Here is a 23873-nt window from a genome sequence, read left to right on the forward strand (position 1 = left end):
TCCTCTTAAATGCAATAGTTTTTAATTTTTGGTACAAGAGACTGAGATCCCAATCTGCCTATATACAAACAGCACAGAATTACAAAAAGAAAGTTTATCTAAGTCAAATTTCTTAATTTTTATTAAATTCAAAAACTGCAGAAAAAAATCACAAGTTTCTAAAGTACAAATAAAAACAAATCAGCTAAAATAAAATGGTTGTCAAGTTAAAACCCACTTTCCATAATTTTCCCTTCCTTGCTATTGCCCACAGTATCATCTGAACTCCTAGAAGTGCTTTAGAAATTCATTTTATCTTTCCAATAGGATTGTAAACTTTAAGTTTACTATTTAAAAAAATGAACTGTTTAGGCACAAGGTGGCAGAAGACATAAGCACAAATATCAACCACGCTTTCCTTAATTTTTCAGTAGAAATCCAGGTGTGCTACAGGCCTGCATGGCATTGAATTCAGAATGTCAGAGCTTATTCAGTGAATTAAGGGGTTTTTTTTGTGTGTATACGTGTGTTTGTGTGTGTGTGTTAACAGTTGGTTGTGTCTTTTTTTCTCCCATAAAACAGAGAGAATCTGTTTAAGTCAGTGGTATACTTTAGTGTTCAGTGCCAGTTCTGGCTAGAAGAGTGGCAAAGGTGACAAAATGGGTTCCAGCACCAGAGTATGCGAAGTAGAGAAGCTGTAGTGTGAAAAAGACTGGTTCATACTTGTGTTGTCAGTGTAACTAATAGTCTGGCGACCACCTGCTAAGAGAGCATGACAAGCAGTCACATGCTATTTGAAGATATCAGCTGGGCCAGGTCATCAGCTACTCTCCCAACAGCGCAGTGACCCAGGTGAACAACTAATGTCTGCTGCTCTTCCAACTACACCTAAAGGAACTGTCAAACAGAAAATTAAATCATAACACAATTAACACAAGTGTTGTTCCATATTCCAGATTCTACCTTTTACCCATCACTTGATACTTGCCATTCTAATAACAGGTGCAGTTCCACTGTCATTCATAAATACAAAATTTTATTTGCACTTCATTAGTTTAGAAAGACCACAATGTTTTTCAATACCACAACATTCAGGACACACCAAGTTATTCAAATATGTATCTACTGATTTACCACAGCTAAACTAAACAGTGCATTTAATAAAAGATATACCAAAGATATAATTCACAAGTTCATTATCAGACAAAATCCTAACACAGTATTTGCTTGATGGGAATAATTTCCACCATTAGGAAAGAAAATAATTTTACCTTAGGTTCCCTTTCCCCATCCCTACAGATGTCCAGACAAAAATACACATATATATTCCTTAACACAGGAAAATGTATCATCTTTTTTTTTTTTTTCTCAAGAATTTGTCTAGGACAGCAGCATTGCTTTTTTATACTTTTTTTAGAGCTTGATATATCTCCATTCTTTTATTGAAACTTAATGATTCTTGTAACCAAATTTATGTTTATGCAGAAAATTATATATGCTTTTTCAAAGTGCAATCTTAGATCTGCACCAGGTGTGTGTGATGTCTCGGTACACAAAGAAAGGGTGCAGCATTAAACAAAATAAATAAAAGACTGCCAAAAATTAAACTTAGCTTTTCAATAAATTCAGTCAGCAGAGGATGCTACAGCCAAAAAAGTTTTCACTACATTAAAAGGAAACATAATGCTGATTATGGAAGCTTTGTACATAAAGTCCTCTGTTTTTAAAAAATTTGTCTTTAAAATAGTTAGCAAAGCACCATATACTTATCTTCATACCAGAAGAGCTTCTGCCTGCCTGTTTATAATAACAAAGAACTATTACAACATTTATGTCAAGAATAGGTATAGATTTAATTTCTCCTCCTCAACTGGATGTGTGGCAAACCCCCACCAACTGTACAGTATTTATAACACTGGGGCAATGAATGAAACATCATTGTGAGGGAGAGGGGTAATAATTAAATGTTATAGTTGAATCCTACATAGGATTGCATATTTGCATATTTACAAGTTAGTGTGTAGCTCTGACTCGAATAACAAAGTGCAACGAGAAACTGCCAAATGATTGTAGTGCAGAGTAGTACAGATACTTTCTTTACCCTCCTGGTCATATTTTTCACTCTGGAGGAAGTAAAAAGTCAACAGCAACGGACATGTGGCCTTGGAGGAGGCAGTTCTGGTGGGATTTCTGGCTCTGGTTGCAGGGACAGGATACTGTTGGACAACTCATTTCTTATAACATCCAGTGGCATCTTAAAGAAAAGAAAAATCACCTGTAAACAGTCATCTGCATAGAAAGAACTCATTTCAAGAGTTCACTGACAGACAAAGCCTCAATTTCAGGGTCTTTTGGGTCTTATTAGTGAAATGCAATGGTCAGCAGTCTGTGAACTGCATCATGCCCACTATGTATCATTCAAAAATTTCACCTGACAATCTGTACTTGCTCTCTGTCCTCCCAAGCATGTGCAGTCATTATTTAAACACTGACCATTTGTGTGACCAGAGGAATACTACCACCCGAGTATTTTACCTTTTTCAGAATGTCATCAACAAGTTTTAGAAATATTTCATCCACATTAAAATTATCCTTGGCACTTGCTTCACAGAACCGCATCCCAGTTATTTGCTGTGCAAACTGATGGGAGAGAAAATAAACTCCATGAAGATACACGCAAACAGCGACAGATAGCAAATATATCCTCCTCATAAAACCTTAAAAGAAACCCAAACACGGAACTTTCCCCAAATCTGAGATGGAAGTCTAATTCAATTAATAATCCTGAATCTGCATGGTAGAGAAAATATTGCAACATATAGTTAATTTTTGCTTAAAATAGGTTTATTGGAAAAGTACTCCACATTTTTCCAGACTTAATTCATGTATTCAGTTGACACGTATTGCTGCAGACTGCCAAAAAGGAAGAACTTCTCAGAACAGCTAATCTCAACTTTATTATTCAAAATCTGGAAAAGGGAAGTACAGATGCTGAAGTTTGGAATAAGCCTTCACTTCCAAATGTTTGTGTATGCCTATACTGACATCATTCTGGTCAAGACAGTGCTGAGTATCACACTACAACAAACATACTCTCTTGACAGCTTCCTTAACACTTTTGGGGTTGCAAGAGAAGAAAAGGAACATGAAAACAAAGGTAAGCCAAGTAATCAAAGCAGGGCTGTTGCCTGTCTAAAAATAGTACTGAGAAGCAAACATCTGAAAGAAGGCCCACAAAGATTTCCTGACTAGAGATCTCCATTTGTGCTTCAAGTCTTCAATACGTCCCCTTTCAGAGCCCAAAAAGTAGTAACCCCTACACTACTGGTACAGTGTAAGCTGACTTGTAGCTTACTCTTTCTTTAGACCGACGACACACTACTCCAGCAGGAACACTTACAACTGCACATTACATACAAACACACACCACATGGGTTTTGTGAGACCACCACCACCACTCTCAATATGCTCCCTGCATCCAACAGTCTGAACAAGAGCAGCCACGGACCATCAGCAGCAATGCCACAACAGCTTTGCCTCTAGATCTGTCCTTACCTTCTCTCCCTGCTGCCGAGTAATCTCTCGATCAACTTCACAGTCCAGTTTATTTCCAACTAATAGAAGCTCTGCATCTTCTGAAGCATACTGCAATTAAAACATTTCTAATTAACTAAACCTAGAAACATAAGATTTTGTAATGCAAACACAAAACAAAAAAAGGGCAATTCCACTACTAAATAAGGAACCACACTGACACACTTTATAGGTAAATGTTCTTCCCAAACATTATTTCAAAAATTTTCAAATTTTAAATTCAGTTTTTAAAACATGATTTAAGAACTAGCTGCTCTAGTCTATCTAAGAATGAACACAATGACCTTATTTCACAGACAGGAAACCAACTCCCCTCCCCCCACTGCAAATGAAAATGAGCAATGTTACAGATTTTCACTGACTCTTCTAACTGGGACAATTCTAGTTCAAGAAAGCAGGAATGGACAACTATTTTGCAAGCAAAACACATCAATGTTAAGTCCTGGCTAAAAGTAATTAGTGAAAAGTATCTGACAGTAGTTTATTAATCCTAAACACATGCTGTAAATTTCTTTGAGGGGAAAAAATCATTGTTAAAAAAAGCATATAAAATGAAAACACTTAAGGCATACCTTATCAATCATTTTCATCCATTTTGGTAAATCATCAAATGTTTCCTTCTTGGTGATATCATACACCAAAATAATTCCCTTGGCACTTCTGTAATAAGCTGAGGTAATGCTGTTGAATCTCTCCTGACCTGCTGTGTCCCTAAGAAGCAGCAGCAAACAGTGGCACAAATATTTCACCAATTTGCAAAGTACAGAATAACTTTGTTTACATTTTAACAATAACACTCCCACATTCATTAGAGACACTACATTTCCTTCCATATGTGTGAATTTCAGGAAAAAAATTGGAGCAGTACTTTCAATCATAAGAAGTTTTCATATTAAAACTATTTATCCCATACTAACGTCACCAAGAAAGGCCACCAAACATTTCTACATGTGTCTGAGAGTGAAGCCATCCAATGAAAATGTACCAGGAGATAAAGCTGGTTTTGTGTTATTGGGTTTGTTGTGTGTTTTGTGGACTTTTGGTTGGGTTTGAGCTTTCAGACTCTTTTTGGATCAACCACAGCAATTCAGCCATGGTTCTAAAACTACTGCAAAACCTACTGGCACAGAAGTGAATGAAAAGAGTGAGCAATCACTAAGTGGTACAACTTTTGCACTAGAGACCTGGCTTTCACACTTACAACTATTTATCTGAGGTGTGCAAGTAACATTTCCATGCTCACTGTCAGCACTGTAGGTATTTCAGACAGGGTGTATTCACACTGGAGAATAATTTCCAATAATGACACTAAGTCACCCATACTAGCTATGGCTTCTGTTCCAAAGAAGATGAGACAGAAGAGTTGTTTTTTACTGAACCATGAAAACTTTTGAACTGCTTTTAATCACATCATCAAGCCTGCCTAGGGAAGATTTTTTTGGCAGTTATGCTAAAAAAAATAGCTGGTGCATATCCTAAGTCTTAAAATGTGACTTGCATCTCAATTGGAAAGTAGGTTATATGGTGTTCCAAAGTGATCAAGCATTTGCTGCTGGAGTTCAGCCCCCAAAGTCAATGGATAATTTTGAAATTAGAGAACTGTTAGAACAAGTCAAAAGATGGATCAAAATTAAGAGTAGAGGGAGGAAAATTGTGTGCATGTGTGTTGGGATTCAAAACTTCAAAATTAATCCTCTTCAACAGTCACATTTTAGACAAAAGGAGGAGAATGGATTTGGGAATGAGATTAACAATGGAGACCTGAAACACTTGTTACAAAAAAAGAAAAAAAAAGTCACGTTCACAAAATGCCACATTGATTGTCCTGAAGATTTAACTCCTTTAAGGTTCTATACACAAGCAGTACAATAGACTACCACAATCCTATCTTACTCTGCATAAAATCTTTAGGAATTTCAAGCAAGTTTCAAAGTGAAGTATTAACTTGCCCCTGAAATTGCCACAAGTGTACTTGATAGCAACAAATATTTGCTAGTGATTTTACAAAGTAAAGCAGAGTCCACTAGAAAAAGATTAGCAACCTCTGCTTCATAGCCTGTGGAAAAATAATGTCTTATACTTCACTGCAAGTCAATGACACTGCAACACAGGGCAAAAAAGAACAAATTCATATTGCACCCATTTTTGGTTTATTTTTATTCAAATCTCACTCTCAGAATTTCAGAATTACATTCATATAAACCTCTGGGACCCTACAGAAAAAGAAAACAGGTAGCCTGTTTCAATAAGGTCAAGGACCAGTAGTATTGCAGACCACTTTTAGATGGTTAATTGGTTGTATTCTTTTCACTAATGAGGCATTTTTTGTAAAGCAATACAAGTTCTGGCAGCTGAAATTATATATATATATATATATATATATGTAATGTTAATCAGAGCAAGTAACTCTACATTCTTTTCCATTACTTTTTAGTTACAGTCAGATTCATTTTTGGAAGGTCCTTTGGAAGTTCAGTCTGTTAAAAAATGAGTAATTTTAGTATGAACCGTTGATTTTCCACATATGGATAACATTGCTTTAGTGCTTATGAACAGAACTCTCAGAATTATGACCTCGCAGAGCAGCCTTGTGTCATCTGTTGCTAGTCCAGCCTACTGATGAAGTGTATTAGGGGTGGGGGACCTTTAGTTCCATCATTCTGAGCACAAAAAACTACATGGCAGGTGGAAGGGCATATCTCACGTGGGAGAATACACCAATTCTATCTTTGTTCAGAGCGATGGGAAAAGTTGCTTTTTGGTTTTGTTTGTCAGTTTGTTTTGCTGGCCAGTCTTTTCCCTCTTTTCTGTGCCCCTAGTGGAAAAGAGAAATAAAGAGGGTATTTCAGAGTCACCTGTCTGTGCCTTCAGGTGAGTGCTAAGGACCTTCAGCAACTCCATCATGGGGTACCAGATCACTGAGTGCATACATTATAAAAACAGAGGAGAAACAAACACTACCCTCCCTGAAGGCAGTCAGCAGTGTACTGGATAAGGAGGCCATGAAGAGAACTATGCAACATTACAAAACTCTCCCACTCCAGCTATCTCCAACCCCACACTTCCCCAGCCCTGTTGAGTGATCTATCTCCAAGTCCACCTGATACTATCAGCTTCTCCGCTCTCCACAACACCCTCAGGCTCTTTAAAAGTTTACAGCATTCCTAGGCTGCTGCACCCTGTGCTCCTGTTTGTGTAGGTCCTTCACCCAAATGTGTCAACCTGAAGTCTGGCTTGCTTCACCACATGCTGTGGCCAGCTCAGAACTCCCATGGACAGCCTGGCTGCCCACTACCTATAATAAATGGCCAGATGACCACTGACTGTCACCTGGCCACGCCAACTCCAGTGGATTATGGCTGACTTTCTTTGCATTGCTTGAAGTCACTGACTCCCCCATATTTCACCTTTCCTCCTGCAGCAGGTGGAAATGAAACCAGTCAGCAGGTGTCTGATTGTGAGCATGATATTCTAAATCTTATTTCCTTTGAAAAGTGGAAGAAAATAAGCTGAATTTGCTGTCTCTAACATTACCCTTACACTGTATTAGTCTTCAAACTGTAAGGTGAAAGTTGGAAAACTATTTCTGCAATAAGTTTAAAATGCAACCCCAGGCTACCTAAGTAAACTGCAATTTGAGTATCAAGTTATCTTTAGCATGGAAAATCTTCTACTAGGTGCCATCATATTTTTCATGAAAATGTGCAGCAAATTCTTCCAGTGTTGAGGAAAAAATGACCACCACTAATGCAGAGCTAACATTAAAAGTACACCCAATTTCAAATGCCTTCTTCTAATGTGCAGGGCTGGAGCAATTATTCTTGCTATACTATTTTCATGGATGCATTCACTCCTGCAGTTGGAGTATTTTAGTAAGGATAGCTATTTAAGCTCTAGTGGAAAGCTGGAAGAAGGGATGACCACTGTTTAACACTCATGACTTTCATGAGTGATACTAAGTGCTACTAGTTCTTTATTTGCTCTGCTCAGAATCAACACAATAGCAGAAGACAGTTCAATTTAATTCCAATTAAATTAAACTCCAGAAGTTCATATAAGAAGTTGCTACAACTTAAACAATGACTTGGTATAACTGAAAAAACTAAAAGATTACTTTTTTTTTTTAATGCTAAAAGTAGTTTTCTTCAATTGATTTTTTTTTCCAAGGAAGTTTTCTAAATGAAAACCATTGGTCTTTCTAATCTGTAATCAGAAACATACAGTGTATGACACCTCAACCAGCTATAATCTGCAATTAGAGAATCCAACGGTTTGACTGTTTTTTGCTTCCCAAACAGAAACCAGACATCACTCCAAAAATACAAACATACAACAAAGAAAAGCAAATAAAAAATCACATAAAGCCCATTTTCAAGTGTTGACTGTCATGTTCTATGGTAGACTGCATAAAGCACAATACAAATACAGTTAATCTTAATTAAAATATCTTTGGATAATTCCTCTTTTACATGAATGTTCTCTGTGTCTATCCAAACCAGTTGAAACAAACACATGGACAGACTCAAAACTGTCTCTGGCTCTCTAGTTAAATTAATTTTTTATGAGTGGCAGTGTAAAGTGGCAATAGAAGTAAAAATATTTTGAAACTTACATAAAAACTTAACATTAATTTAACACTTTTACATGCTCTATGCTTCTATGGAACCTACAGGTAGTATTTTAAAAAATGCTTGAAGGTAATTTTAAAGGTTAATTTGACTTGTCAAACAGATTTTTTTCCTCCCATAAACCACAAATATTATTTAAGATCTTTTATTATGTAAATAACTTCTTTCAGAGGTACTGAACCAAAGAAACAACATTCTTATACATTCTAGAACAGGGACTTCCCAAGACAACTGTCTCTTAGAAAACAGAGCAGGCAGAATGTGATTTTTTAAATGAGAATTCATCACTTTAAAACACCTTCAGAAGCAAATGAAGCTTGTTTTGTTCCCAACTCGCTGGCTACCTTGAGCATTAAACCTGCAGAGGTATCAGAAAGCTACCCAGCAAGGAATTGGGCACAGTGGCAGGGCAGCACTGCTTCCTACAAGCAGCTCCTTCCTTTCAGAAGGGAAGTTGGAAGTGACTGTGTCAGCTGCTTGTGTCAGAGACTGCCCAGCTTACTCAGCTGAGAGGGTACAGTCAGACACCTTCCTGTCCCGCTTCAAAGCATCAGTGAGGGCTTCCTATTATTTGGTCCAGTTTTCCAGCTTTGAAGAAGCACTGATTCACAGATGCGTGGATTTACCTGGACACACACTATCCAGTAGTTCTGGTTACTCTACCTCATGACTTGAGCTGCATGCAGGTATTACTTCTCACAAGACACAGGAGCTTGTGTCAGCCTAGAACTGCATGGCAGAAGCTGATTTACTGTATCCTAACACTTTTGGCAACCCAAGGGGCACTACTAACTGTTCCAGGTGGCACAGAAAAGGTGGATACTACCCTGTGTCCTCAGTGAAGCTCTATCATTGCATAATCTAAGGAGAAGAAGGTTGTTTCCTGACTTGAAGTCAGGGAAATCAGGGAAGCAGGGACCAGACAGGAAGCTAGAGGTGAGAGCAGATGCCTCTGTGATCCTCAGGGCACAGTTCCCCATTATGAAAGGAACAGAGGAGACAAGTCCTTTTGTATTCTACTCTCGTAACAGCAGCAGGTCTGAAAGCTGCTTTCAAAAGGACGTCCTGCACACCTAATCTAATCACTAAAAATATTCAACATTGTACTGTTTTAATGTACCTTTTGATAATCTCAAGTGGTAGAGCTTTGTGGAAAACACCCTGCTGATAGTGGTTAGGGGACAGACAGGTCAAGTGACCATAAAAATACTGAAGTAAACTTTTTAAAAACCATTCTTGTTTAACTCTAGAAGTAGAATCAGATTACTAAAAAAAAATAAGCAAAATTTCATACTTTGAAATGTAACTTTAGTCATTTTAAGAAAATAGGTAAGTGTAAACTTCAGAAATTACCTGTTCACAATAAAACAGGTCATTTTTGTAGTAAAGTTACTGCAATCAATGTATATAACACTACCAGGAGGTATGAGGCAGCCTAAATTCTGTCACTATGTAGGTATGAAAGGAGCCTGACTTATAATCAGCCATGCAATTGAAGTCTGCATTTCTAAACTTCCTTGACTTGGTAAACTTCTCTCCTCTTCAATCCAACAACTGGAGGTACAAGAAGGAGCTGAGGGAGCTGGGGTTGTTTAACCTGGAGAAGAGGAGGCTCAGGGGAGACCTTGTCATTCTCTACAACTGCCTGAAAGGTGGCTGTAGCCAGGTGGGGATTGGTCTCTTCTCCCAAGTAACAGGGAACAGGACAAGAGGAAACAGCCTCAAGTTCCACTAGGGGAGGTTTACATTGGGTATTAGGAAAAAAAAATCTCTTCACCAAAAGGATTGTCAAGCACTGGAACAGGCTGCCTAGGGCAATGGCTGAGTCACCTTAGACATGCAGACATGACCCTTGGGGACAGGGTTTAGTGCAGCACTGGGTTAATGGTTGGACTCACTGATCTTAAGGGTCTTTTTAAACCTAAATGATTCTGTGATAATAAGAGTTTAAAGGTAGGTCCAACAACATGTGTAACAGAATTCAGAATTAATTAGCAAAAGTCATGCTTAACTAATTGCTTTTCTGAAAAACCTGAAAGTATGCCAAGGCAGTTTTAAAGATTAAGTATAAGAACAACATTTTAACAGCCACTGTTGGAGAGAAAGTGAAACTTAGGAGCAGGATGTCATGTTCATGAATTTTATCATATTTTAAAATATTATCTCTTTACATTGTGTTTTTCTTACCATTTCAGTAAGGTTTCCCACAGGAGTAATTATCACATATTAGCAATCTATCAGCTTTTAGATTCAATTTTTAAAGTGTCCTATATCCTACTAGCATATTCTCAATATGTGGAAAATAATGGTTTAAACATCTCTTTTCCAAAAGTCTTCACTCCTATAATATATTTATTCAACATGGGAATTTTTTTTTATAAGCTTAGTACATCTCACAGTAAGAATGCATATTAAGTATACATTAGCATCTCCACATCAGAATTTTTTGTTACCTCTGTCAGCTCCAGCAGACCCTGGCTAACAATTGCTGGCTCAACTGCCAGTCTTGTGGTCATAGGTTTCCAAACAGGGACAGATGAATGAAGACATGCCACTAACATTCAAGTGTTAGGTGACGGATGAGACCAAAGATGAAGCAGCAGTTAACTCAGAGGGAAGCAAGACAGACACATGGTGTGACAGACAGAATTGATGGTGACCTGCCAAGAGGAGTTAGTAAACTGAATTCACTGCATCCATGTAGTTAAGAAAGAAAAACTACCAGAATATCCCAAAACTGTAATAAAAAGAATAATTAGAGCTTCCCCCACCTATGGATTGTTAGCAGCTTAAACAGCTTAACTACAATGCTAATTATGCATCACACACTGTTAATAAACCAAAGCTAAGCTTCTACATAGTAGTATATAAGATTAATGTATAGAACATAGCTGGTTTATTCTCTCATAATTATGTTTATGTATTGTACTACTCTGCAAAACAAAGAATGTTTATCTCAATAATTTCTAAGCAATAAAAATAGTATTAATCACTAACATGGAGAACCACTACCAGAAATCATGTAGCCTACTGCAAAAAGGAAGAGTTTAGCTCAGACATTGACCTTTCTGTAGTAGGACATCAGTACCAGTAGAGTCTTATTTGCATGGGATTGCTTTACTTTTCCATGCTGTTTAGAGTGGATATGATTTACTTAAGTCTTGAATACCCTTCACTTTGAAGTTCTTTAAAAACAGTGTCAAAGAAACAGCACTGCCTATACTAAGCTTCAGAAAAACAGCTTAGAGAATACTTCACAGTTGCTTTATAATTGCTGTTACAATGAAGGTCAGTTTTAATCAGTCCAGAAAAATGAAGAAAACAAAATATACTTTCTCTAGTGTCTATTTAACAGTCAACTTTTGTTTCTTTGTAGAACTCCTATTTCTTATGTAGGTGATGTCATTTTTCCAGGAGAAGGGGCTCAAGGCCTCTGTGATGCATTAATATTTCAGTAATTACATTCATGCCCTACTTCTAACTTTATCTCTCCTTCTCCTCCTTTTTCCCTCACAAAAATCTAAGAGCTGTTTGGTTTGGTTTAAGTCTTGTGGGAATGGAGGAGAGAAGTAATAGGGTAAGAGCTAAACCAGCTTATAACAGTTAATAATAGTATTAGACAAGCATATTAATTCATGCTAGAACATAAAAATTAAAACATATTGCTGGTTGCACATTTGTTTTACTTACCAGATTTGTAATCTAATTTTCTTTCCTCTTAGCTCTACTGTTTTGATTTTAAAATCAACACCTATAAATAAAATACAGTAAACAGAAAAGGAGGAATAAGAAGCAAAAGTAATGAGGGTGCAATTATTTTTTTTTATACTTTTTTTTTAGATCAACTTGTAACAGTCTGAACAAGCAGAAGGGTTTGCACCACTACATTGAGCTCAGGAACATCATGAGGATTTGACAACCACTAAATAACCTGTGAGCCATCCAATTTGGCAGCATCACAACATAAGCCTTCCACTTTGTGCAAAATTTCCAGGAGCAGGTAAACCCAACACAACAGTAAAACAACAGGCTCAGAATGATTGTTTTTGTCCTATTCACCTCGACTGTCAAGGACAAGCCTGTTCTACTTCCAACTGGTCCAGATGCCCTGGAGGCATGGAGCAGAACCAATCCCTCCACATCAGTTTTGCTGTTTGAGAAGCAGGAACAATATAGGTCTGGCTTCCAGAATGGATGCTTAGCATCTGAAAAGTGCTATAGTAAAGTGCTGGAATTGAGGTTGGTTTATGAAGAAGTTTATCAAGACTGTAATTTTTAAGTCCTGCAAATTAGAAAACTTCTTATATCCAAAGAGGGTATTTGACTTTTAAAGTTTATTTTATACCTGTATGGTACTTTTATTCATCATCTCAAAATTCCAGCCACATTTTGAATGCATGCTAAATATCAAAGATAGAACCATGAAGACTTTGTTAAACAGAAAAATTTAACTTTTATAAAAAATATAATGCTGGCTAGCAACATGTAAGACATACTGTGGTCAAACAATACCTAGACACAAAAGATTACCAGCTTAACTACAAAAATATATCAGGGAATAAATGTCCTCAAATATCATAGATTTGTAGATTGTGATCTGTTCATTTTAGGATACATTTGTATGAAGATTTTTGCTTCAGTTCATCCTTCTACACATCATCCCTCCTAACAAACCTAAATCAAAAAGGGAGGAATAAAAAGACATGAGAACATGGTTCAGACCTGTACACTTAAAACTCACACAAAAGTGTAGAAACATAATGTGTTGGAAACACTTTTACCATTTCAAATACAACTGTAAACTAAGAACAGGGATGAAACTGAAAAGGAAAAATGTTTTTTATTTTCTGTAACAAAAATGACACATTTTCCCAAAGACTATCCTTGGTAAAAGCTGTGTGTCCCTGCTGATATTAAGAATTGAGATTGAATTTAAACTTTGACAGAAGGGACTGAACTTGGCAATAGTTTGCAGAGCAGGTGGACATTTTTCAGCCAGATTAAATAAATGGAAGGATCACTGACCTTCATCCTCCTAAACAAATATCCCCTCTAACAGCCTGCAGTTGCACATTGCATATTGATAAAAGTAATGGTCATCACACCATGACATTTGTCCTCATTCTCCATGTCCTTAATAGTTTCTAGCACACTTAATCACCAATTCTTGGAGAGATATTCAGGACATGATGCCTGTACTTCACTTACACACATGTATCTCTTTCAAACCCTAGGAGTTAACATGTTAAACTCATTTGTACAAAAAACTCAAAACCTTTAATGCAAATTTCCAAGTATTCATATGCAAATTGATAAAAATATTCAAATTATTTAAATTTCAAAGAATTTATTAATCCTAACTTCAAGAAATCTTTTGTACACTTCTGAAAAGTGACTGTCTTAGTGCAAAAGCAGAAGAGAAATGATCCAGCTATGTTCTAGTATTCTAAGTGTGTGAAATGAGAATTTTTGTAATTCTATTCAAATAATATTTTTAAAGAAACACATACCCATTTCTACAGTTATAAGCCTTTACTCTATATAAATGCATTTAAACTGTAACATGCAATTGTCTTAATAGTCATAGCTTTGTCTACGAGATAGAACTTAACTGTAATTGCTTGCCTCAAACTTCTCCTGTCCTCAAGGAAGTTTGAATATAACTGCCCAGACATCTCAATCCCAATTCCCAATCCTGCCATTCTGTCATACAGAACATACGATACGATTTGCCATTCATTTGATGTTAAAAAAAGTCTAAATCATCTCTGAGCCCAAGCTGAGTGTTAAAACCACCACAGGGATTTCATGTAAGTTTAGGTAACTACAACATGAAAATATTTTTATTTTTACAGAAGTGGTTTATAAAACCACTGCTGTCTTATATAAACCAAAAAAACCAAAAAGCTTTTGTTATATTTCTAAAAATGAAATTAATTAGCTATGGAGAGAAAACCCAACTGTTGTAATAAACCACATTTTCAAATGGGACTTCCTGGGTCTAGAAGGTCCAATATATTAATAAAATGAAGTAGAAAAAAGACTACATATTAAAGAGATGGTTTCAAAATAAATAATATGTCAACAGCATTCTTAGTTTAAAGGCAGATCTTTATATTAATCATCTCAAAGTCATACCCTGTGATATTTCCCTACTGTGAAATTTTGCAAGGAATAATACAAACAAGTAACAGTTTTGGAAAAGCAGTCAGGATCTTCTATAGAATTGTTTGAATCATTTAACACTTAAGTCAGACAGAGTGCCAGAACTCTTCAAAGGTTGCTCAATTACTTTTTATAATTAGTAATGCTCTGCAAGCATCAACACAATAGCAAAAGCTTCATGTCTGCCAATACTGAAGGAAAAAATCTGGCAGCTTTCCTTTTGTACACGAAGAAACAAATTCCTAAGCCTGTCAGGTTTCATTAGCCTGTTTCACCATAAGCTGCCAAAGCCAGTGCTTCGATTTTATATACAAATTAGTAATTCAATTAAAACAACAACACAATAATTTGTTTTCCACTTCAATTTCAAATATTGCATTGAGTTAAGAAAAAGGTCAGTGAAAGAAATTATTTAGCTTGACATATGTTAATGGAAATACCAAATGAAAAGTTTTGCCATCCATACAATTGCTCTGGCATGGTTTTATATATAGTTCAGTAAAACAGAAGAATCAACAATTACTGTTGACACCTGCATTAACTCTGAATAACATACCTTATAAAAAGAAAGGATTTTAAAAAGCTCTCTTTAGTTGCTACAATACCAGCAAACTATCAGTGGTTTGCATGCTACCTTGCATTTAGCTTGCATTTAAAGGCTGCTGGGCTAATTGTCATTGAATAACAAAATATACACACGCCAGGAAACCTGACAAGTGCATGTGCTTATGACCATACTGAAGCATGCCATTTGCCAGGTCACAGTGATGTAAGGGGAACCAAAAGGCTCATTACAATCTCCCCTCCCATTAAAAAGTCAGCCTTCAGGCTTGCATGGACAATAGACAATCAGTAATATTCCAAAATTATTACACTCCGACAACAGTAAATCCAAATCACCATCTCTCTTTTTATGGGTTTTATAGATTAAAATAGTATGTGTTTTGGATGTCATATTTTGACCCTCATTTTTTGCTGGAAAGGCCTTTTTCAGGAGTCCAAACAAACATTCTACAAAAACTAATGAAAAAGGCACAAAAATACAGATCTCAGCCTTTGGTTTGGGTTTCTGATTTTGCATTTATTTGTTTGAAGGCGTATTAATTGAGCCTACAACTTAAAACTGCAAAAGAGCATTTCTCCTCTCCCCACAGGCTAGACACATGTAAAACAAGGCATCAAGGACAGCAACACTAACCTGGTGTAACACAAGTTAAGGATTTGCAACATTTTATTTAATGTGCACCATCGTTGTTAGTAGCACATGAACTTTGGAAGAAAAATTTACTTTGTGCAAAGAACATCTATTACAACATGGGCTCAACTGAAGCTATGCCTCCTCCAGGAAAAACAAAGGGCTACCAGGACAGAAGGGTTTAAAAGTATATTAAACACACAGCCAAACAACCTGTCTGCAGTCTTTCCAAAACTAAACAGCCTTAAACAGCCTTAAAAGAAAGAGAACAGAGACTCAAAATAGAAGCACACTAATGAAGTTCTAGATAAGGGCAAGTCACTGAGGATGACACCTCTTGTCAATGAACCAAACTTGAGACTGTTTCAAACTTGAGACTGAAATCCTACAAAAATGAAGCCTAGCCCAGAACTGACTACAGTAGATTAATTTCTCACCCCAAACAGAAGTAGAGCTTATCTACCAAAGCACAAACTGAAATACACACAACTGGGTGCAGCCTTTCTCTTTAAAGCTAAAAGTGTTTGTTTAGAAATAAAATAGTAAAGAAACTTCTTACAATGCATTTTATGTTTAAATTGGCAATCTTTAATTCCCTTTCATAAGAGACAGAAAAAGAAAGTGGAAACAGTTTTGCTTAATGCACATGGAGTGACCTTTCAGTGGACAAGATTTCCTGGTAACAAAGTTAATGGAAGAGCTGGGAAAACAGATGCAAATAGAGCACAAAAAAAACCCCTCTAACTAAAATCAATTCCAATGGATTCAATTTTCAGAGGTCTATTAGTGGCTTACAAAAAGCAATTCAATCAGTGAAAGATAATCAGACCATGCTTAAAGAAACACAATCAGTTTAAAAATTCAGAGGTTATATACCAATTAAGCCTTAAAACAGACATATAATTTGAAGACTATGACAGATTATTGAATCTGGTCATCTGACACCATTATGTAAAAACATTTTCTTACTTATGCTACATTTGATTACTGAGATCACATGAGTTTTGAGGTAAAAACCATCTTTATTACAAAACATCCAGGTTACTTAAACCTATCCCAACACTGCCAAAGTCAATGAAAAGATGCTCAAGAGCATGCCTTCTGATTTCTGTCATCTTGCTTGAGAGGGGGAAGCAATAAACAACAAAAGGCACATAGGGAAAAGGTTACAGAAACTGTTACCAAGAAAAAATACCCCAAACCATTCTGTCTTATTTTAATCAAACTCTAGGACAAGCAGTTAGTTTTTAAAAGAGACCAAAGTGGAAATGCCTCTTTCAAAATGCATGTTACAAATGAAAAAAATTCAAAGAAGAGCTCTGGAATCATTTAGTGCTAAGTCAGATTTAAGTATGTTTGGGGATTATTTCAGAGGCAGGTGAAGTATGTTGTCCATAGAGCTTCAAGTGTGTAATTCTAGAACGATTAACATGGAGACATTTGAGACTGCTTGCCTAAAATAAAAGTGTACCCATATCTCAACTGGCAACTGGGCTACAGACTAGAATGAAACAGATAACCAATTTTCTTTTTTTTTTGTGTAATATACATGTGGTGAGTGAATGTTGAAGGTGTGGTCAAGTGATTTTTTTTTTTTTTATGTCCAATACACACCTTCTAAACGTTTCTGATGCTTGGTACTTCCCAATTCAGTGAGAAAGGAGGAAATTATCATTTCTTTACATTCTTGTGGACAATAAAATCATAGGGTGTTTCAGAAAACCTAGGCTTTTGACACTCTTTAGGATACTACGTTCAAAGCATGTATCAAAATGCTGGCAAACACAGTAAGTTGGAAGAGGAAATTGGAAGGAATAAGTCTCTCTGCAGCTTCATGAACAAAACTTCTTTCCAAACTTCTGATTGCAAAGCAGAAAAACACACTGAGTTACTGGTCAACAACTACCTGACCTGAAGTAAAAACTGCATGGAGAAAGAAAGGTTATTTCATGAGCAACATTACCCAGATATTTAGAAAGCGGAACCTATAAGCATTTTGTTTTGGGTATCAAGTTTCCCTCTCCTTGGGATATCAGCAGAAATAAGTTGTAAAAGTGTTGCTAACCAACTTCCAGAAGTCCCTGAGAATCATATGGCCCTATTTTCTTTTTTTTTCTTTGCAAATGACACGCTCAGCTGTTCACAGCAGAGACTGAGCCTGACAGCTGCATTCCAGTCTCCTTGCAAACCTAACTCCCCATTTGACACCATTCAAGTGGCCTCTTCACTCTGCCTGTTGTTTTATTTGTGTATTCTCATATATGTCCTGGCTAGGGACTACAAGTCTCTCTGACAGACCTGTAGTGTTGATATAACCCAGGGCCTGAATATTGCTATCAGCTGAAGTTAACATCTAGTTTACAAATAAAAAAAAAAAAAAGTTCAACGCCAAATTTACTCTTTCTTGTAACCTCTTGTTAATTAAAAACCCCATACCTCCACAAAACCCTATTCCTAAACCCTGATAATTTATATTATCTACCTACCTTCTCCTGTTTAAAATTACAGTTTTGTTCACTTATGAGGATTCAAATGATTATGCACAGCAAACCATTGCTGACTATACCAAATGCTGTAAAATACTTAATTGGCACATCTGGGGCAAGAAATGACTGGCCAGGTGTTTTCACTTGCTGGAGTCTCTATGTTGTCCATTACAAGTTACTACACTGCTCCTAAAGGTAAAAGGCAGCTTCTGGGGGACACAGGCTTCTGTCAGAATTTGCACCTCCAAAGACAAACAAGGAGGTTCATACATGCTCCCTAATTATCTTAAGGTTTTCTGTAAGACAAAACTGTTTTTCTCTGTGAGTTTCCAACCTCGTGCTCCTCTCTGTTTATAGTTTGGTAAGAAACCACAGCACACCATTAACAAGGTATTGGTATGATTTACACTATTCTGCACTAGTGAAAAAGCCAATACATAAAACCAGATGTATTAACATCCTGGATATGCAAAAGTAAGAACAGTCAATTCTCACAGAATTACTTATCCCTCATCAGAACTTCCTTCCTTTTTTTAATATAACAGCATGAATTTCTCGCATTAAGAGCTATTTCTTGATTAAAGCAAGAACATCTTACTGTTACTTTGTCATGATGTGGTAAACTAAGAAACATCTATCTCTACTCTTTCTCCCCTCTCCTCACACCAAGTAAGCTTTCAGTGACATCTTACTGAAGGGGGGAAAAATGTTTAAAGAAAAATTGAAATTATTTATACTTGTGAGAGCCCACAAGCACACACAAGTGTATCAAAGAAAGGAATGTTCTTTTAGTTGACTCAGGATGATTTTCTGAAAATTTTTTATAGGTTGTTCTTCATCTCAGATTACATCAAACTACTAAATTTATTTTTAAGCCGTATTTTTGATTTACTGAAAAAAAAAAATCAAATTATTAGTAAGCTACATACTATGTTTACAGTGCCTGTGAGAATACTGATTAGACAACTAAAAAGACTGAGCAGTAACTTAGCGGGCAGCTCTGAAAAATTACAGATACTTTAAAAGTGAGTAGTCTGATACTTTTAAGTGAAAATCGTTATGTTATATGACAAGCTTATGGGAATGAAACTGAACATTTATGTTGTTAGCCCCCATTTTTTAAGGATAAAGTGAATGAAGACAGGTTTGAATTGTGACAGAAACTTCAAACATACATATACATACATATAAAAATGCATATATGTATATATTCGTATACCATATATAAATGTCTATATCCTAAAGGCAGAAGTTGCCTTACTTAAGAGCATTCTGATAGAAGACAAAGCTAAAGTTTTCATTATTGCTACTGTTCATTTCATGGACACTAGGAATTTTGCATGGATATGGGTATTTTTAAAATAAATAATAGGAAAAATACCACTTGGAAGGAAAGGCTATGGACCTCTGTAAATGTCAAGAGTTTCTGACTTCCATACCATTTCATATGAAGGTGAAACAAGGTCAAAGAGCATTCCTGTGAAGTCAAAGGAGTCTTGCACCACAATGCATTTACATGCCACTGATCTGGATCCCTCAGGCCCAGAACAGATCACAGGTCAGTAAATGTGATCCATTTAGTGGATCATTTACTGATCCACAACAACCCTTCCCATTACAAGCTCCACTATTATTTTGCTTGTAAACAAGGCCAGAAGGAAGCTTTAGTGTTTACTACACACGATACTTTGGTTTCCTATGAACAGCTGCTAAAACAGCCAGCAAGGCACATAAACTGCACTGGCATTATCAAAGGCAATGCCTCTTTCCTGGGATGATTTTAGACCTGGTGGAAAAGAGCAGAAGATAAGACGAGGTCACAAGAGACTTCACATACTGAGCCAGCATGTAAAAGAAAAGTTGAGGAGCCCAACTTGACTTGAAGGACCAGGACAATCAGCATCCTAAAAGGTGAGTCAGTGCAGGGCCTCACCTTTGGGAGAGCAGGAACCTCAGGTTCAGAGATAAAACTCAGAGAGAAGTGTAATGTCTGCAGAAAAATTAGATCGACAGGAAATACTGCTAAGTACAGGATTTCTGTAGATCTGTCATGGGAGAAAAACAGCAGGGAGACTGGCAATGAACTAAGAATTGGTGGATTAGATAGGATATACAACCATGAAATGAGCAGTAGCTGGACAGATGCTGGGAAGAGAACAGAGGCCATTGAATATTTAATAAAGGGACTCTGATGAAAAAGAGTCCCTTTAAAAATATTTATATTAATATATAAATTTAACAACACGACAATGGAGATCTGAATAAGAATGTATTTCTTTTAGGATAAGAACTAGTTGAGGTGGGATAATGAGGTGGAAGAAGCAGAGGCAAACACTGTTTCTTCACCCCCATGCTTGAATCTTCTTACAGATGAGGCAATGAGTATTTATCCACTACCATTGGAAAGATCATTCTTCTTCACACTATATTTGGTGCACATTTTTTTAAATTGTCAATTCTGGAAAACCTTCAAGTGATAGCTTTGGATTCTGCTCCTGTGTGAATAACACAGGCAACAAATAATAAATGAAGATCAAATTTTACTTTAAAAGTGTAGATTTATGTTTATTAATAAAGCTAATATGATCCAAATATTACCCCTGAACAAGTTAATATCCCATTATAGAAAGACAGGGGATTTGACACTGGCATGGAGAGAGTAATTTTACCTTCTTCAAAAATCAGTAAATATTTGAGCATATTGGGTTTTCTCAGTGCTGTGTAAATAGCAGATTTAAGGAGACACAATATTCCATGCAACTAATATAATGCCCAAAATAAATACATCAAAAGAATTTTAGATCAACAGCACATTGTGTGCTGTTATGAATAATAATCTGCCAAGCTATTTTTGAACACTTTCAAAGAAGTTCTGTATCTGAGCTGAAACTGAGGACATGTTGATGTGTTTTCATTACAAAATTTTCTTTACAATCTGGCAATGTAGTCTCCTTAAACTAGCATTTAAATACTGTATCTTTCTTAATTGAATCCACACCTTCCCTGTCTGCAGAAATGCTCCACTTCTCTATAACATGGCACTATTATCAGCACTTAGGGACAGAAGACAGAAAAGGTCTTTGGACATTTTCAATTCTGCCACTATCAGAGGAAGTCCTCTGAGTAGCTTCTGCTTTCATACAAAAGCTTAAGGTGCTAAATGTTGTTCTTTTTGTCCTATACATCCACAGGTTTTAGTATAAAAGCAAGAAAGTAAGGTTGAGACCAATAATACCAAGATAAGGAAGTAAATATGTATTCTAGCATTCCATTTTAAATACAGCTTTGCTAATATAAAGTACATACAACAAAATGCAGTTTTTTGGTTGGTTACATGGCCTTTTCAAATTTAATCTCAAAGTATCTTCAGTTTATGTAACTGGATCAGTCACAGCATTTTCACTGATGTCTCAAACACATTCTCCACTTGCAAATTCTTGAAAACCACTGCAGTTAAGTGGTGACAAAGGGAGAGCTTTATGACTTCAACTGTGTATTAGAGGCTGAACTCAGGTTGTTTTGGAGTGTGGGTTATTTTCAATCTATATGAAATATAAATAGCAGAGGTTACTTTTTCTTACTTTATAGTGCAAAAAAATCAGAGTACGTGCTGACTGTGAAAAGCTCCTTCATTTAGCAGTCAAAAGATCTGGGGGAATCTCAACAGCTCTCAAGTTTAGTCTGAGGACCTTGAAAAAATGCCATTACTATCAAGTCCTTCTACATCTATTTTGGCACAAGTTGATTTCCCTATGCTGCTTTATGTTGGCACATTCTGTACAACAAACGTTACGTAACCTTCTGTCTAGCAGCATATCACTACTTATTTCCTGTTTCTTCCCTAAAATACGGAAGCTTCTCTGCTTAAATCACTGTCTCAGTTGTTTAGGAAATCAGTTTTGTTGAAAAGGCACCAGCCTGGAAGTCTGGACCGGAGTCTAGACCACCTCCCCTCACTTCCCAAGATTCACAGCAGGAAACTAACCCAAGTTACAGAAAGCAGCCCAGACTTGACTGAACCCTTAATGTGGGTCAACCTAAACAAGATGTAGGAGAGTTAACATCAATGTCCAGACCTGGAGAATTTATGAAGAATACATTCCTCTATTAATTGTACATTACTTGTACTATAAATTCAATTAATCTGTTAATCTGGACAAGTCATCAACATTTCTTCAACATCCCTTGAGTATTAATGCTTCTGAAACTGTCTAACTTCTACAAGGTTAAGTTGCCAACTTCAAACCAAAAAACTTATCAACATAACAGTGCTAATCTGCACTACCAGATCTGGATTCTTAGCCAAGGAAGGAATTAAATAACTGGTAAAACACGCATTAAAACAAAAGTATGAGTTACTGTGCATCATTTCGTTTACAGGAAGATAATTTTGGATAGTAATAACTCAGCTTCTAAAAGGCAATACAATCACTTCTCATCAGATGCCTAAATACCCTCACATTCCAAGCTACAATTAAGCTAAGCATACATATTTTCCAGTGACACAGATTTTAACAACCACCTTGCTGCAATACTCAAGTGTTCAACTCCAAGGATAGCACTCTAATAACAACACGGAATAACTAGCTTGTTTTCCTCCCTTTACACACTTGTGTATTAAAAGACAGCAGGCATTAAATTACCTCCGAGACTCGCAGAGATGACTAAATCATGAATAAGACAGTACACTATGGAACTGGGAGTTGCTCTCTAGTTAGCTGCTTAAAGAGCCAAACACACAGTGTTCTCAAGAAACAAAACCTCAGATCTAACATCACAGGGGGGTTCTTCACGAAGCCATAGCAGCCATCTGGAGTTAATCTGACTGCGGTCTGGAAGAGTAGTTGAATAACACTTTGGATGAGTATACAGAATACACACTGCAACTTTTCAACTCCTGAAATACTTCTGTCTCCTTTCCCACAACATCTAAGACTTTAGCACAAAAACCTGCCTAATTTTAAACCTTTACCAACCATGCCTAATTTTTTCTTTAAACTGTTTGCCGTTAGCAAGGCTGAAACAGGACAGCCAGCAGCTTCTCAGAACTCACAAAGGTAACTAGGACATCGACGATCTTTCCAAGAAGAGCTCTTGAAGTCTGGCACCAGCCAAGCCCCTGAGCTTACCACGGCCGAGGAACCCACCCGGGGACACCCAACGCCGCTGCCCTGGGCAGGAATGGGACGGGGACCACAGCGCGCCCCAGAGCGGGGCAAGGTCTGGGAGGGAATGCCTGGCAGGCGGGGAGCGGGCCCACACTCGGGGAAAGGCGGGACAGGGGCCGGGGAAGGGCGGCCGCCGCACCGAGCCCCGCGTTCCCACGGCCGGGCCCCGGGAGTACCGGGGGGAGGAGCGCCCCTTCCCCCGGGACGGGACGGGACGGGACGGGACGGGTCGGGTCGGGTCGGGACGGGACAGGACAGGACGCGCTCCCTTACCCACGGTGGACTTGCAGGCCTCGCAGAAGGTGTCGTCGGTGAATCGCTCCATAAGGCTGGTCTTGCCCACCCCCCGCGACCCGATGATGATCACCTGCAGCTTGAAGTCGGCCGGGCGCGGCGGCTGCTTCCTGCGGCGGGACTGCCCCCCCGAGAGCGCCGGCGACCCCGCCGCCGAGCCCGCCCCGAGGTCCAGCCCGACGCCCCCCGCCCTGCGCTGCGGCAGCCCCGAGCCCGGCTCCATCAGCGATGCATGCGGCGGCGCCGCGCTCCCTCCCCGCCCTCCCCGCCACCGGCGCCGACCACTGCGAGGCACGGGGAGGAGGGGGCAGCGAGGACGAGACGCGGCCGCCGCCCGGCCCTGCCCGAGGGGAACGGGAACAGC

General features: G+C 37.7%; 1 protein-coding gene across 1 annotated transcript; it reads right to left on the reverse strand.

Annotated features, from left to right (window-relative positions):
* RAB12 (RAB12, member RAS oncogene family) lies at window positions 1-23873 on the reverse strand. The gene is made up of 6 exons (XM_053950971.1): window positions 23489-23873; window positions 11892-11952; window positions 4146-4284; window positions 3535-3624; window positions 2515-2619; window positions 1-2233 (listed from the first exon to the last, which is right to left on the reverse strand). Exons 1-6 carry the CDS (start codon window positions 23730-23732, stop codon window positions 2120-2122), a joined length of 753 nt encoding a protein of 250 aa, XP_053806946.1. The 5' UTR covers window positions 23733-23873; the 3' UTR covers window positions 1-2119.

This window comes from Vidua chalybeata, chromosome 1 (genome assembly GCF_026979565.1).
Source record: "Vidua chalybeata isolate OUT-0048 chromosome 1, bVidCha1 merged haplotype, whole genome shotgun sequence".
NCBI classification, from domain to species: Eukaryota; Metazoa; Chordata; class Aves; order Passeriformes; family Viduidae; genus Vidua; species Vidua chalybeata.